This window comes from Maylandia zebra, linkage group LG4 (genome assembly GCF_041146795.1).
Source record: "Maylandia zebra isolate NMK-2024a linkage group LG4, Mzebra_GT3a, whole genome shotgun sequence".
NCBI lineage: Eukaryota > Metazoa > Chordata > Actinopteri > Cichliformes > Cichlidae > Maylandia > Maylandia zebra.
In genome coordinates, this window is record NC_135170.1 from 29,029,568 (window position 1) to 29,046,603 (window position 17,036).

Below are 17,036 nucleotides of genomic sequence, written 5' to 3' on the forward strand. Positions count from 1 at the left end.
AGTGCGCTCTCACGTTCTTGAATTTGTCCCGCGGATGCCTGAGAGGGGAAGATCTCCTCCAGTTTGCAAGCACTGCAAAAGTGTTGCTGGCACGAGGCGATGCGCGCAGAGTCTAGAGAAGCGGACGTGGTGAGAGAAACAGATTTTTTTCAGGGCAAGGAGACGAAACTGCAAGCGATAAACAGGAGCGACATCCTCAAACCCCGATCTTAAGTCTGTATTTCCATTTTTTTTATGAGCACGCGCTTCCAGAAAGCGAAGCGGGAGACGTCGCGCGTGTGGGGTGCACCGTCTGCTTGTTATTTCACCAGGACAGTTCAGTCTGACCGGCCTGGCTCTCGAGTACCAACGCTGCCGTGCGCTCCGATGATGGACCAGCCTCGGTAATTCGGTGAAGGAGACGAGCCGCCCGGATGACAGCAAGTCCACCGTGGTTTGAGAAAATGGGTTGTTTTTACATTGTGGCGGGGAGGGCTCTGCTGTAACACCGGCGGATCATGGCAGGGGTACACGCTTCAGATGGGGTGTCGGGACATTTATTGGATCCTGCCATCAGCGCCCCGCCAGCTCAGGGCGCGACCAACGCTGCGGGGATCACCGGCGATGCGGCCACTCTACCTCCGACCGGTACCCGGACGTACTTGGAGGTGTCGGCCGCCGCTCAGGGGTACGGGGCGGAGGGAGTTTACACCAATGGACGGTACAGGGACCACGGCAGTCCAAGGATCGGGAGTGGCAGCCGTGATAATTCAGCGGAGAGAAGTCAGGGAGCTGGAAACACACCTTGCGGCATCATGAAGGTTGGCGATCACTTATTCTCATTGTCACCGATCCTCAAGGTGACACAAGGAGAATTTGCAAAGTGGCGGTGCTACAGCTGTAAAGCAAGGCAGGCAGTAAAAATGTGTGTGCGGACTTCCAGAGTTTCCGTAAATGCCCCATAAAAAATGAGAATTAGGCAGCTTTCAGTTTTGCAGCGCCCCGTAGAACTTTGGCATAATGTCAAAATTCATAGCCTTATGGGAATAAAGCCGAAAAGTTCGTTAAGGTTTCCATAGAACATCTTTATTTTGTTTTTCATGTGTGGATTTTCCTGCTTAGTGTCAAACCAGTCGAGACACTTTCAGTCACTTTGAAAACCTGATATTAGGTTACCGTAAAGGTCCATATTATAATAATATTAGTTATCCTTAGGTTGTATCTAAATTGGAATTTGTTACAGGGGTAAGAAATGTGGAAGTGAAAGTAAGTCGGACTGATGGTGTGTAGAATTTGGTGTCCTTTGAAACTTTTTTCCCACAATATAAATTTAGATCGTTGGCCGGGGCATGCGCATTTCTTCTTATAGCTCCTTCAGTAATGGATAGTGTCATTCTAATGTTTTTAATGGCGCGCAACCCTAATTAGTGCTCCCATTACTAGAGGTTAATTAACTTGTCTTCCACAAACCTGCACTGTCAAAGTGGCAAGTTTCCTCATGTTATATATAATGTGACTCTACATGCTTTTAGTAGGCTACTGCATAATATCTGCCTTGTTGCAGTCTGTTACAGATTACCATGGGGTCTCTGGTGGATATAGAAGTATTATGGAGGTGGGACACACTGGAGAGTTGCAGTCTGTCATATCAGACTCAGCTTGCATAGCAACTGACAGCATGCAGGCAGGTTATTTGTTACCCCCCATTATTGGATTTCCCCTGAATGTGAACAGACACAAAGTACTCTCATTCAGACCTTCAAACAAACACATAGGCACACACATCTATGAACTTTCAGATGTAAAATCCACTGCAAATTCCATTTATAGTGCCAGTAAAATAGCTATAAAGGAGCCAGTCTGCAGTTTACATTCCTTAAAAAACATACATATTTGTCACAAACAAAATATGATCTCAAACCTCAGGTTGTGTGTTTTAAACTTTCAAGGCTGATGGCTGATTGGAATCAACAAAAAAAGAAAAAAAAATACAGTAGATATTTGAATATCCTGAATTATCTGTGGAAAACGCTTATCATCAGAGTGTTACTTAGTTACAAGTGATACCTATGTGATGCAGTATGGTCTCTTCTGAGAGGTGCACTGATGTGTCTGAGGCGCTTTTTCCTGTTGGATGTCTGTGTGCGCTTGACTGCATCATGCATGTCCTTGGTGAAATAGAGTAGAAGGTACATAAGATAGAATTTTGGAGCGAAAAGAAGGCCAGACTGATAAAAACACAAGGAAACTACAAACTGGGCATAGTTTGAATTCCCTTTTTTATGTTACACGTTACGTGGTACAGTGTTAAGTTTAGAAAAGTCCTCTGCTCTATAAGCTTACTATGATACATCAAATATTGTTACAGTTGCTTGTCTTGACATGTAGAAGAACGTGTAGATATTCGTCGACAGACATTCATATCTTGAAATGTTACTTTCTAATCTTCATCGTGCATCCAAGTAGGGTTTAATTTCTCTGGTCGGTGCTAGAACGATGCACTCCACTAATAAGATAACAATAAAGTAAACACTGGTCAAGTGGGGCATGGCGGGAAAATAGATCAACCATTCTATGCAGTTGGTTTCTGTGTAGCTTCAGCGCACATGACTGCTTTTCAGCAGTTTACTGCATGTCTGTTTAAGCCAAGATCTAAAAGGTGAAGGAGTTGTGGGTGCATGGGAATCAGGAAGCAAACAAGCTATTCCAGCATTGCATCGGAACATTAACTTGGCCCTCGGTATGCAAATCTTGGAAGGAAGGAGTTTGCATGTTTGTCCTCTTCTAATTTCCTCAGCGGGGTGACATTTTCGTGGTGGAGAGACTGCAAAGTGGCTGGGGAGGTGGGTAGGTGGGGGGTGTTTGGTGATGCAGCCTTGTTATGTAATGCTGGATTGTGGACAGCTGCAAGGCCGGCTCCAGCCTGGCTGCAGGGTGGAGGGGACTGACAACTAGCGCAGCTAGTGAAGCAGCAACCAGTGTTTTACGAAGCATGTAAGGCGGATATTCTTGCAAGTCAACATAATATACAGTACATTTAGCATATTGTTCCACTCATCTTTATGCATTCTAGATGGGGTTTTTTCAGGCGAGTACAGGCAAGGTAAAGCATTTTGACCTGCAAAGTCAGGTTCTAATTTATTAGGAAAGCACAGACATAAATGATATAAACCCACTTCAACAGAAAATAAAAATCAATATGGGTCACACTGTTATCAGTTGTACATGCATAAGAACATCTCACCCTTTCACCTCTTTTCTCTTTTGCCACGAGAGGCAGGACATCACTTCAACTTTTCATTGATCTCATGTAATAGATTTGAGTCAAAATGACTCAGTGTACCCCTCCCCACCTCCAGAATGCAATAGAATACTTTAAAAGAGCCTGACCTTGCGAGGGGATTAATCCACTGAGTAAAGTGAATGTCCTGGATGAAGATAGGGGCAGGTAAATGCTATGTTCAAATAATCTGAGATGAGACATCAAGTAATTTACAAATTTGCATGCAGCTCATGCAATTTAAAGATAGATGTTGAGAATGTTTTTTTCTTTTATCTGAAGGACAAAATATTCTCTGGGTTAAAACCAAGAAAGACAAGATTTTTGGCACTCTTGCCTCTGTTAGAGAAAAGCGTTCTGCCAAATAATGCCAAATAATCCTCAGCGCTGAAATGTTCCTTTCAATCTCAAGGTCATAGCCCTCCACTTATTTATCATATAAATAGAAAGAGCAGTTTATTACTGCGTTTGACTACCCCTGGTCTCGATAACAAATTCAGGGCATCCTTCCCTTGTCTCAGCCAGATGACCTGTGTGGTATCAGTGTTAAAGCTGACCAGGCAGATATCAGTGGATTTCATAACGCTCCAAGGTTGATGAGGGAGCAGTCCTAGTTCATGCCACAGGGGTTTTGTATGATTAATTAGGAATGGTCACCATGACATGAACTGTTATTTTAATTTGAATCTCCTTATTTGAATTATTTCTGGAGGATTCTTGCAGTTTGATTATATTTTTCAGTATACCGACTTCACACATGCTTCCTTACTTTTTACGAGAACAGAATAACAGAATTCTTCGAAGACAGACCTTCTGGTTTGTATTATTCCAGTAAAATTTAAAACATGTCGAACACCTGGATAGAAACATAGCTGTAGGGGATATTTTGCGTATGAGGACAGTGTCTTAAATCTCTGCCTCTGAGTCTGGCTATTGTTTCACTAATGTGAGCTTTGTCTGATCCTTTCCAGGGCTGAGGACAACTCAGTACAAGCCTGAACTAATAACACTGATTACATATAGAGGGATCATCTGAGATGATGAAAATGAGAATTGGAATAAGAACCTGTTTATGCATCACTACTCCCATCACAGGCTTTATGAAAAATAATAGCTTTCTCCAGAAACTTAATTTAAAGGGAATATGGGTACAGATAACTCAAGTTTAGGTAAAATGTGTGTCTGTTCATGGATTTCAAAGAGCATAAGTAATTCCCATGTGTCCTGCAGCAGCAACTTGTACTAAACGCCTGGATATTTTTGGAAGGCAGAGATCTGCACTGCGTTGAAAAAGAGGCACCAGAAGATGTGAAGCGGTGATTACAGACGTCTGGGGCTGCTGAGTCATCGTTCGCTCTCTTGGCTCGTGTTCTAAAAGCAGCAATCTGCGAAATACAAACATCTCGAATAGGCTTTATTGTATGTGAAACCGCAACTTAGCATCAAACGGGGAGGTAAATCATAAACAGTTTTGTAAAGGTCACTCACCAACAAGAAACGAGAACAAGCTCACAATCACCCATATCCAGTTATTGAACAACAGTGATTTTAGAGTGTAGAATTATGTGCGTTTTAAGTTTTTGACTTGCTATTTTAAGCATATTTGATAGGCATAACAAAACACTTTCCTCCCTTGAAGCTGACTTGCGTCATAAAGTATAGAAAGGACAAGCAGCATAAGTGCAGCATGGTGTCATAGTGGTTAGCAATGGTGCCTCCCAGCAAGAAGGTCTTTTGACTTTGAGGTGGTGACTCTAAATTGGTTGTGGATGTGAGGTAGATAAAGCGCTTAAAGTGCAGAGAATAAAGCGCTGTGTGAATGTGTGGTAAAAAGTAGCTTGGAGTCTAAAGCGCTTTAAATGCCAGTACGTTTGATCTGGTCAATGGGGAAATTTGATATATTTGAGCCACTGTCTTTATTGGAGTTTTTGAAGCTTGGTTATAAACGCTTTCAAGAAACAGATCAAACTTATCCAGGTTATTTTTGATGACTAGGCAAATTTCTAAATACAGTTCTAACAAAGATTTGGAGATTTTTATAGCAGCTTCTTTAAAAATTGTTAAAAGGTCTCACGAACCAGTCAAGTTTCTCTTGAACTTTTGGCCATTCATGTGCGTGGAGCAAAGGTGCCTCCTAATCCTTTGTCCTGGTTTATTCCCTTGAAGGATACCGATTTTAACTATAACCCCAATTACCCATGTGTCAAATTGCAAAGAGATCAAACGAGAACAAGTGATTTGATTGGACACCGTCAGGGAGTGCTTGAGGTGATGGCTTATCTTGATGATCCTTGAGGGATGTGCACAACAGTGATGTCATCAGAGGATAGGCAGGTTGTCTATGTCAATGTGGTACTCATGCCAGAGAAAATCTGCGGCTGAAACAATCCAGGCAGGGCATTGGTTTGGACATACACTTTAGTAGAGTCTGGTATGGTCTTGGCTCTTCTGTAGAGTGGTTGTAAGGTTGAATAATGGTCAGATATGTCATCTGATCATCCCCAGGTTTATCTGAGCTAGGGGATGAGAGGTTTGAAAGATAATGTCTGTGAGAACTGCACCATCTCCATCAGGCTTTGCTTTTGCATGCGTTTACTGCCTTCATGCCACTTCCTCTCATCACATGTTTTTTTTTCTGTCAATATACAGTAAGACAGAAAGTGAATGTAACAGTGCCTCCTCAAGAGTACTTTCTGTGAAACAATTTGCAATACTTTGCAAAATACAAAAGCTGCATGTTTCAAACCATGAATGTATCGGACGGATGATGCGTTCTTTTTAATGCCAATTGCATAATTAGTTCTGTTTATTAGTAAGAATATTGACTGGTCCCCTCACTGATTCCCACTTAGAGTTCTGTGTGGAAAAAAACATGCTAGTTTTTGATGCAGGTTTTTGGTACGAGCAGAACTGTTTGTTATCTTTGAATCTGTACATGCTGTAGAAATAAAGAAGGAAAAACCTCAAAGCAAAAGCTTCGCTGTCGGTACAAATGCTCTACTGTCATAAGGCTTATTTTACTGTTACTGTTCCATTGTGCAACTGTCAGAAAAACATGCCAGCATTGATAAAAGGAACAAAGGATTGGGAGGTTTACAATTCTTTTGGATTGGATCATTCCAACTGGAACCAGTCAAGCTGTTGTGGCTGATAATAAATGAGGCAGTAATAACTATTGAGTACAAATGGATAGGAATATGAAATCCCTTTAGTATGGTGATCAGGATCACGTGTTACCATGATCACATATGCACATAGGTGCCCGTGTGCACAGACACACACTTACACAGAAACACAAGAGGAGAAAAGAAGGCTAATGCTAACACATATTAAAATCAGTTTTTTCATTTCTTTTATTGACTCCGTCATTCTTAGGTTTGGTCTGTCAGATAGAGAGCTCTGTCTTCACGTTTGCATCATTTATTCATCGTCTTCTGCAGACAAGCCATGCCAGGGTGGTCAGGAAGACTTATCTCTGAGACTGAAATTTGAACATGAGGAGAACCTGAACAGTAGAGGGAATGATGTGAGGGATATGGAAATTTCTAACAGTTGTATGCGACAAAAGACTGAACTTTCAGCCACATCTTTCTGTGAGAATACAATAAGATGAGAGAAAGTTAATATTGTAAGATAAGACCAGAGATTTGCTGGAGGAAGAAAGCGAGTCAGCATCTGACCGTCTGACCTTCTGGGTGGATTTACATGAAAGCATATCAGAGCTAGTTTTATGTTTATGTTAAAGATATTAGTAAAGCTTAAAGTCAATATTACCGGCAACCAGTGATGGGAAGAACGGCGTTACAAGTAACTGCGTTACTAACGGCGTTACTTTTTTCAGTAACGAGTAATCTAACTAATTGCTATTCCTATCGTTACAACGCCGTTACAGTTACTAACAAGGAAACGCGGTGGGAAGAAGTAAACACTTATTTAATCCCACCCCTTTGCCATAAATTATCATATAGTAGTTTTTACCTTTAAAATAGTTTTTAAAGGTAAAATGTTGAGGGAAAATCAAAAGTAGTTAAAAATGGCCAGTTATACCCTGGACCCCAGAGGGTTAAACGTTTTTTTAAAGTAACGCAATAGTTACTTTTCAAGTAATTAATTACTTTTAGAATATTGTAACTCAGTTACTAAGTCAGTTACTTTTTTGAAGAAGTAACTAGTAACTATAATTCATTACTTTTTCAAAGTAACTTTCAAAGTAACTGCTGGCAACAGTAATTCCCCTACAGGGAAAAAAAGAATGTACTGCTGCACTTTTGTTGTCATATTTTACAACAGAATAAGGTCATGTATTTGACAACACTGAAATACACCTTTTAGACTACTATACATAAATGAGGTTCTAATGTCATCAAGCGAAGTCCAGCATAAATGCATAAATGAGTTTACTGTTCTGAGCCTATCCTGGCTGTCATAGTGTAAGAGCAGGGTACACCCTGGACAGGTTGCCAATCTGTTGCAAAACTAAGGCATATAGAAAGGCAACCAGTCAAACTGACAGCCAATTTAGAACGATCAATTAACTTAACCCCATGCATGTCTTTGGACTGTGGGAGGAAGCTGGAGTGCCAGGAGAAAACCCACAAGACACTGGAAGAACATACAAACAGACTGGGTTCAAACCCAGGTCCTTCTTGCTATGAAGAAAGAGCTGTGGTGCTGACCGCTGCACCACGGTGTCCCCCCCCCGCCTTTATTTGTGTATTTAATTCATTCATGTGGATTTCCATGAATGAACCAGTTAGCACTTGCTTCTGTTGCTGAAATCTTTAGAACTTTAGAGTTAAAAAAAGAAGTGTATGAGGCTTGTCTCCACTCCAGCCTGTCTCATCAGCATATACAGCTATCGGTATCCAGCGCTGTCCTGCATCATGTTTACTGTCGCCAAGTTTCTACAGCTATGAACACTGATTGGTTTAAAGAGACCTGTAGCTTAATCATGCTCTCTGGTTTCAGTATTTCTTTCTTCTTGTCAGCATGGATACTCGTGTACTCGATTTCTGTGTACCCACTTTGCTAGATATTTATTTATTAATTTTTTTATGTGTGTTTTATGTTTCCGCTTCGAGGCGCTCACCATGTCAAGACCTAGCCAACCTTAAACCTCAGCATATTTACACCTTTCATAATCGTGGGACTGATCTTATGTAATTCACACTGAAAGCTGGACTGCACAAGTGCATTTTTCTGCTTCTTAGATGAGAAGAGGAGCTTGCTTTGTTTTTACATCTCTGTTGATAGATGCATCGTGAAATTACTGTATTTTATAATCGGTTTTTGGCTTTCAGTCAAATATTTGTGGTTTCAGGGTGTAAATTTCAATACTTCTTTCTGCTGCTGACTGAAATGCATGTTCAACACAAAGTAACAAAACCTGCCAGGTAGACCAAAAATATCTTTGTAGTCTTTGTTGTTTAGATTTTTAATCATTGATCAGACAATTTCAAGTTTAATGCTTATTCTATTAGAGACTTTATTAATAATTGTGTTTGCTTAGCAAAACATTAAAGACATTAAATGTCCAGTAGAAATGACAAACAGCAGCAATGATTAGCTTGACGAAAATTACTGTCTCTAAAATTGATGCTCCTTTAAATGATCATTCAGATGATGCTTGTAGGCTGACTCTTCACTCAGTCTTATTTAGAACCGCAGCTTAATACACAGAGTTATATGAAATTTTCAGCCTTCACATTGAGCATTGTGCTTGTCAAGATGCCAACTTCAGGTAATCAGCGCAGAGTACTGTATAACCGCAAACCTAATTGTGTGAAAATCATTGTGTGCACAATACCAAGCTCCCTTCACTTTTTGCTATGCTTTTAAAAAACAAAACAAAACCAGTGCAATGCATTGCAAAAGCATTATTCAAATTGCCCAAAGCATTATGCAAAACTGATACTGAAAACAAGACTCAGCGCTCTTTTGGGTGGTAAAAACTTGCATGATCAGGTTCCTGTCTACTAACTGTGCAACTGTTGTACTCACTATTATGAATCTAACTACTGGAACTCTGTCAGTGTTCAATTACACATTTAAGCTTTTGGACTTTATGGTTAGTGATTGAAGCAGCACAGCACCGAGGCTCATAAACAGTATTGGCTAGAATCTAAAGGCCTGTTGTCAGCTCAGCTATGCTTTATGCTTGCTTACCGTTGTGGCTAGTACAGAGAGTTTGCCAAGGATTCACAGATGGTCCCATTTTTCTCTTTCTCTGGCACAGATTACATATGAACAGGGAATTAAGTATAAGAGCTTAATGTTCATATAAATGGGAAGAGATATGATATAGAATTTAATTGTCTTGTTGTGTGATTCAATTATTGACCCTTTCTGGGAATTTTTGTTTGTGTCTTTGTGTCTCATTTCATCCAGGAAGTGCTTAGTTTAAGCCTTCTCATTTGTGCATCTGATGGTTTGTGGAATTTGCCAGAGTTGCTGTGTCTGCCCAGTCATTCTTTAACTGCATCACCTACACAAACGGAACATGAGTTGGAATCAAATTTACCTCAAACTTTTAAAGCAAGATCTTAACTCCCAGTAATTCTGCTGTTTGTTTGAAATCTTGTGCAGATGCTGCTTAGACCATATGCCTGGTTTATTTTAAAGATGTAAAAGTATCTGTGTCTTGTGCCGCTGTGTCCTCAGTGATGCTTTCTGTGACCTAGTATGTATTGCCCCAGGGTGTCTTTCTGCAGGTTACAGTGCAAGCACAGACATGTGACTCAAACATTCCACTGATGCTCTGAAGACACGCACACACACGCACACACATGCACATTAATAATTTCAATGCATATGCATATATAAATGGCTCTTTTGCATTGCACAACTGTGTTTTTGTGTTTCCAGTTCTGTTTATCTGTTCTTTACATCACCTGTCCACTAAATGTCTGCAGTATTGTATTATATGTGTGCACTATATATATGTACTGGTAGTTATTGACAAATTTTAGGATTGGCAGACTAAGCTCAGGGGTGTCTTGCAATAGCTTTCTATTTGCAATGGACTTCTGGTCTGCCTTCCCAAAGCTGCTGAATGTACTGTGCATCGGTTTGTATATTTATATTTTCTCTAAAAGTACACAGTTTGTGTGTGACTAGAGAACAGATAGGGCTTTGCTGTGACTTTGGAGTAAAGGATTATATGTGTGTTCTTTTCATTGCATGTGTAGGGTTCATGAGAGACATAGATCTGGACTTTACAGTGTGAAATATGATACTATGCAGTGAGCTCTTCCTGGAGCTGGGAAAATAATAGACGGAGAGGGAGGAAGGAGAAGAGGCACAACCTGAAAGCAAATGAGAGAGAGTCGGTTTTCTTGAAATGAAAAGATAGAATTCATATTTAACAGCGCAATTTGTAGAATAAGAGGTTGTCACAGGGGTCGCTGTTCTATCTGTTAAGCCGTGTTGACATAGTGAAGGCTCATTCATCATCATGTACTGATATTTGTGTTTTAATACTGACTTGGAGGATCCTTGAATCAGTCTAGAATACATCAACAGCGGAAATTTATCCAACAACCAACCTGCACGTTGATCTGATGGATAACAAATAGAGTAATGGCTTGCTGTAAGGACCAGGCATCTAGACTTTGCTTGATGACATTAGAAACAGTCTGCCAGGAAGCAAAACTTTGACAGAGGAACAGTGGTTTTCTTCACTTCTTCTTCACTCAACTCTTTTAACCGGTGGTGGTTTATACACCAGTCCTCATTTGTGTTTAGTCCTGTTTCCTCTACCCTCACTCCTAATCGGTTGCCCTCCGGCAGATTCAGACTTCAGATTCAGGAGGTTTGTTTTTGTTAAAAGGAAGTTTTTCCTTTCCTTCACCAGGTTCTTGCTCGTTGGGGGTTGTCTGAGTGTTAGGGTTTCTCTGTATTATTGTAGGGCAGAGGTCTCGAACTCCAGTCCTCGAAGGACACTGTCCGGAAACTTTTCCATGTGTCCCTGTTGCAACACACCTGAATACAATTAGTAGGTCATTAGCAAGACTATAGAACTTGACTGCATGCTGAGGTGGCAGTTCAGCCAATTGATTCATGTTACAGCAGCTCATGAGTGAATGAACACAGTGCAATAAAAGTATATTTTTTCCAAACACTTACATTTACTTAAATTTACTTGAGTAGGGTTAGGGGTTTCCACTTCAGGATGCAATCAAAATCTCTTCTCTTGCTCATGACCTACTAATCTTATTCAGGTGTTTTGCAACAGGGACACATGGAAAAGTTTCAGGACACCGGCCCTCGAGGAGTGGACTTCGAGACCCCTGTTACAGGGTCTTTACCTTTAGATATAAAGTGCCTTGAGGAGACTGTTGTTGTGAGTTGGCACGACATAAATAAAACTGAATTGAATTGGTCCCTGCTCAGCCTAAAAGCAACCCCCAGCCTTCTGTGTTGTCTTCTGCCCAGCCTGTTCTTTAGCTGTTTTTGCTTTACTTCAGCATGATTGACAAGAGCTCTGAATCATAGACTGTTTAAAAAGGAAAACAGCTTCTTACTTACTTCTTACTTTTCTAATGTTGGACTGGGGAAAGACTGGTTGCGAACATGACTAACTATTCTGTCTTTAGGCCCAAAATGGTTCGGGTGCTACTTAGCAACTAAATTCACGTCTCTGCATCATAATACATAGTGGTTCTTAGAGTTGTTATTCAATTTTTTGAACCACTTAAAAATATTAATGAACTCTGCTAACTGCTGCTTTAAGGGACAGGAAATGGAAAGAAACAGGTTCTAGACCACAATCTGCCTGTGTGTCTTAAACCATATGATTGATGCATGGTGTGACTGCTGACACTGGCTAAATGCTCAAGTAGCAGGAATAGTATATCCACCACCTTGTGTTTATTTTTGCTTCTTTGACTGCTGCAGCTCCAGTTGAGCCTATCAGCAAGGAGCAAACACCTTTTTCTATTACAGTAAGAGGAACGATTAGTTGGGAAATGGGTGATAAAAGTCTGTGCATAGCAACAAAATGTGTATTGAAATGCCCTGAATTCCTGTGGTTTAGCCAACCAGTTCTCTAAACCTTTCTTCTATTTAACAAGTTACTGTAAGATGGATGTCCAGTCTTCAAAACTAGCCGCCATGAGTGTTTGCACCAGTACAGACCAAAAAATCTGCTTTCATAAACTTCAAACATGCCAGAGTAATACATTGCAGGCAACATGCTGGCTCCATGTTTTTGGCTTCTTGGTTGTCACTTGAGTAAAGCAGTTGTGAGCAGGAAATGTTTGAAAACTATGCTGGGTGGTCTGTTATTGGACATTCTGAGCTCTGACATTCCTAAAAAAAATAATTTACGTATGAGGTGGTTGTTTGAAAATGATGGCAGGGAAATCAACATTGAACAGTTTGCTGTTGGTTTTGACCAAAACAGGCAGGCAGACAGTCAGAAAGGAAAGTTAAAAGTAATGAAATGTCAGATTTCTTTGAATGCATTCCCATGAAGGATTATTGCACCTTCTTACAACTGCAGTTCCATACTTTGAAACTAAAGTAATTAATTTGGAAACTGATAAATATATGCAATTTATTATTAAAGGAGGGAAGCATGTGCAATAATGGCCCTTTATTGAGTTCCTACTACCTAGATGGCCTTTTTATGCATTTACCTTCTTAATGCCATTGCGTAATGTCAGATTCCAATTAGGCTGAACAGAACAGGCCAGTCATAGTAAGTGAGTACAAATTCAGCACAGTGTGACCCAGATGTCAACTGCCTTGACAAGTTGTGTGAAAGGAGCGCTTGTTGTCATTGGCTTTTTCTTTCCTTTTTTTTCTAAAATTGAGGCAGTTTAAAGAAATTGGAGGGAAAAAAACAGCTCGACTGTCTGGAATACAGTTTCATTTGTAAGCTTGTGTGTCGGTGTCGCCATATGATTGCACTCAAGGAGTGGATGCAAAGCCATGAGTCAGTGTAACTTTGAGTGTGCGATTGTGTAAAAAGGTCAGACACTCATGCAACACGGAAGCCTGTTTAGTAATCAGGGAGAATTAAGGTCAGTGTGTAGATCTGATTGCCAGTGAGTTGCAGGTGCTGGGAGGTGTGGGTGGCACGCAGCGCGGGCCAAAAATAAGCATAAGGATCTCAATTACATCTCAGTTTTTTAAAATGGATTTAAATGCATCCACATCCAGCTGAACTTGATTTAATTTGACTGCGTATCCTAACTTTAGAAGGAGAGTAGGACATTCTACGGGAATATACTGGAAACAGGGAATACAACAATCGATGTCAATTTTCCCAATCAAGTGTTGCATTGATTACTCTGAGGGTTAATCATGTTAATCAATATGGACACAAAAGTAAATAATCTTTGCACTAACTTCATTAGTGACTTCTTTTTAGTGGAAGTGGTGGGAAAAGCTTTGAGATCCTAGATTACCTACAGTAGTGTATGTGTTTTATTTGAAATTATTACATTGTTAATAAGGTATCAACCTTGTAGAAGCAATGTTCTACCTACTTTACAGTCGTTTTAAATGGGTGTAATTAGATAATTAAGTGACATAGTCACTGTGGGTTTATTGGTCTCACACTGAATATTGAATCCAATCAATTTAAATCAATTTTGTTTCATTTTTTTAGAAATAGGCCAGGGGGAATGATTATATTATAGTTCTTCCTGTTTAGTTGGCACATAAGTGTGTAAACACAATAAAAGCATGCAATAAAAAGACTTGAAATTGATCACTGAGACAAATTTCTGATCTTGTGCAAACTCACTTAAAAGCCAGTGAATTTTTCTTTTGAATGGTAGTCTTATATCTCAGAAGCTGATTGTTTCAGACAAATAAAGCAATTTAAGACATTAGGGTCAGGCTGAGATGAGAGGAAAGAAATTTCTCAGGAGCTTAATGGAAGAAGTCTGAGAATATTGTCAAAATCTCACACTGATGTTAATTTGAGCTTGGCTAGGAGAAATAGGCTGGACAAAAAAAGAGGTTTGATTTGAAATGTTCCTTTTCTTCTGGATGTTCTGAATGTCAAATGGCCTGCGTTGAACAAGAAGTGGGGGAATAGCATACCGATCAATGTTCAGACATCTCTGGTGAATGCTGTTCAACAGAGGAGAGGAAAAGAGCAAAGATGGAGTATGAAAAGGAGGATGAACAGAGGACTAGACCAAAGGAGAAGGCACTGTGTGTTCTACAGCTATAGGCCATTAGCACCTTCAGTTGGCACTAAACCTGAACAGTCTTCTCCCAACAGCCCAGTCACGAAGCGGGAGGATGCAGAGAGAGGCAGGGAAGTGAAACACAGATGAACGGAGAGAGTGAAGATATGAGAGCATACATTTTGCATGTACATGCTTCAGTGAAGTCACAAGGGTGTTCCTCCTCCTTCTGCCTCTCTGTCCTCATTTAACCTGAGTATAGCGTGGGCGTTATCTGTAATTTATGAGAAGTTTGACTTAACAAAAAAGTAAAATGCTGTTTGTGTGGGTACCGGACAGATACTATCTTCCTGAAGAGGCTCACGGTTGTGTTCATCAGATTTAGAGCGCCAACTTGAAATGAATTGTAATACGACTACAAAACAGTGTAGCTGTGTGCCATAGACTGAGGTCCTTACTCACAGGGATCATTTGCATGTGTGTGTGTGTGTGTGTGTGTGTGTGTGTGTGTGTGTGTGTGTGTGTGTGTGTGTTCAAATTGATGTGAAAACTAGTTCTAGTTGATCTGGATGGATGAGCTATAATGGCATATTTAATTATATTAAGTATATGGGTGATTCTAATTTTTTGGAGTTTGATATTCAATTCTTAGCTTTCTTTAAAGTTTAGGTTTCAAAATTTATTTACTCAATTTTCAGAGTTTTTTGCTTTAGTTCTAGTTTGTATTAACGGAATTTAGTCAGTTCCATCATCGTTTCCCCCCAAATGTTACGTTTATTCACGTGTCTGCGTTTCCTGATTTTCAGTTATTTTACTTTTATATGTTTTGTCTTGCAGTTAGTTTTACTCCCCCTGCTGTCTCAATGCAATTGATTGTCTTTATCTGTGAGATTACTAACATATGCAATTGATTCAAATCCCCTAATTATCGTCTTCTACCTAGTCTGTGTTACCGTGTCTGTTGATTCCCCCCTTTGTGTTTTTATGAGTTATTTGAATTTTGGGATACCCAGCTTTTGGAGTCTAGTGTATTTCTGCATTGACCTGAATGACTGTCTTGCCTTTTTTTGTTAAAGTCAATTGCTTACTGATTACTTAATAATTAATCTATTCATTTTCTATTCAAGGCAATCCAAGTAGTTGATGGAAATGTGGACATTTATATCTTGTCCAGAGTTGCAAGGTTAGCATGCTTTTTTTTGTTAAACAGTGAAGCAGACATGTTATACTTTTACTAACTGAACCTATATTAATGTAAGAGCAATATTAACACATGAGATTACAAACTTATTTTACTTTGCCTCCGTATGCAAACAGTCAGGGTTTAAAGTGAGATTTGGCAGGTGGAAGAGCCCTGATTGGTTGTAGTGGCTCAGCATGGTGAAACAAAATAACAGTAATTTCTATTGTGAGCTTCAGTAGGTTTTCTGTGTGTTCAGGATGTGTTTGTCTGACCTGTGCTGATGCTGCTGCTCCTCTGACATTTACTGCTCTTTGTGGGTTTACACAACCGAATTCAACAGGATATAACCCAATATTTCACCTGCTATCTTTGCTGATTTCCATTCTCTACATGAACAGTATGCTGTTTATACTAGACAGTATAAAGTTAGCATGAAGTTTGAGTTTAAATAATTAATCTTTTTTTTTTTTTTAGAATTTACCACAAACAAAAATATATATTGTTTTAATAAGGAACATAAAGTGAGACACAACCTATAAAAACACAAGTAAACAAAAGTAAAAAAAAATGGGTGTACCATCTAGTTAACACACACACACACACACACACACACACACACACACACACACACACACACACACACACACACATATATATATATACAGAAGTACAGTAACAAAATATTTTTTACTTTGTTACTGTACTTCTGTATAACTTTGTAAAGTATTTTTACTTTATTACCCCTCCCTCACCTCTGCCAACCATAAACACCAGAAGTCAAAGGTAAGAGGAAAAGTATCCTAGGTGGTGTTTTACCTGGAAAATGTAAGTAGAAGTATAATTTAACATCATCTCACTGCGGTTTAACAATAACTACATTAACTTAACTTTGCAACTCTGCAATCTGCTTCTTTGGATGTTTTTTTTTCTTTCTTTCAGGCAAGTAAAACAGATTTTTGTTCTAACATGTTGCTATGTATAGTTTATGAGTCCTTACTAGGTGAATATGACAGTGCTGATTAAAAATAATCTATTTATTGTGAGAAGATACATCCATTGGTGGATGGCTAAAGATTGTTTCTCATGTCTCTTCTATGCTTTTGAAATTTTCATTTAGTGACCAATAAATTAAAATGATTAGCCAATATCAGTATTCTGATAAATGGCTAACACTGGCCGATAACATTGGCCAGCCGATATATTTTTCTGCCTCAAGTACGAACTAAATGCTAACGCAAATGGAAAATGTCCTACTGCTCCAGGTACACATTAAAATTACTATCAACTCAAGTTTTGACTGCCAAAACATGAGCGCCTGCAGATGAGCAAAGGCCACAACTAAAATTTGAGTTCTGAGAAACATTCAAGGAAACTTTTGAATGCGGTAAACAGAGCAGATACATCTAGGTTGTCGGTAATCGAGTCACCTCAGGTAATTAGTATTGATGCT

The 17,036-nt window shown here is 39.6% G+C and overlaps 1 protein-coding gene across 1 annotated transcript in view; it reads left to right on the forward strand.

The window, feature by feature from the left end:
• The window catches only part of plcl5 (phospholipase C like 5), a 70,137-nt gene continuing 53,101 nt past the window's right edge, over nucleotides 1-17,036 (forward strand). Inside the window, exon 1 of the mRNA XM_004552290.3 lies at nucleotides 1-800. Within this exon, the coding sequence (XP_004552347.2) occupies nucleotides 498-800 (303 nt within the window). The 5' untranslated portion in view covers nucleotides 1-497. The remainder of the gene's footprint in view (nucleotides 801-17,036) is intronic.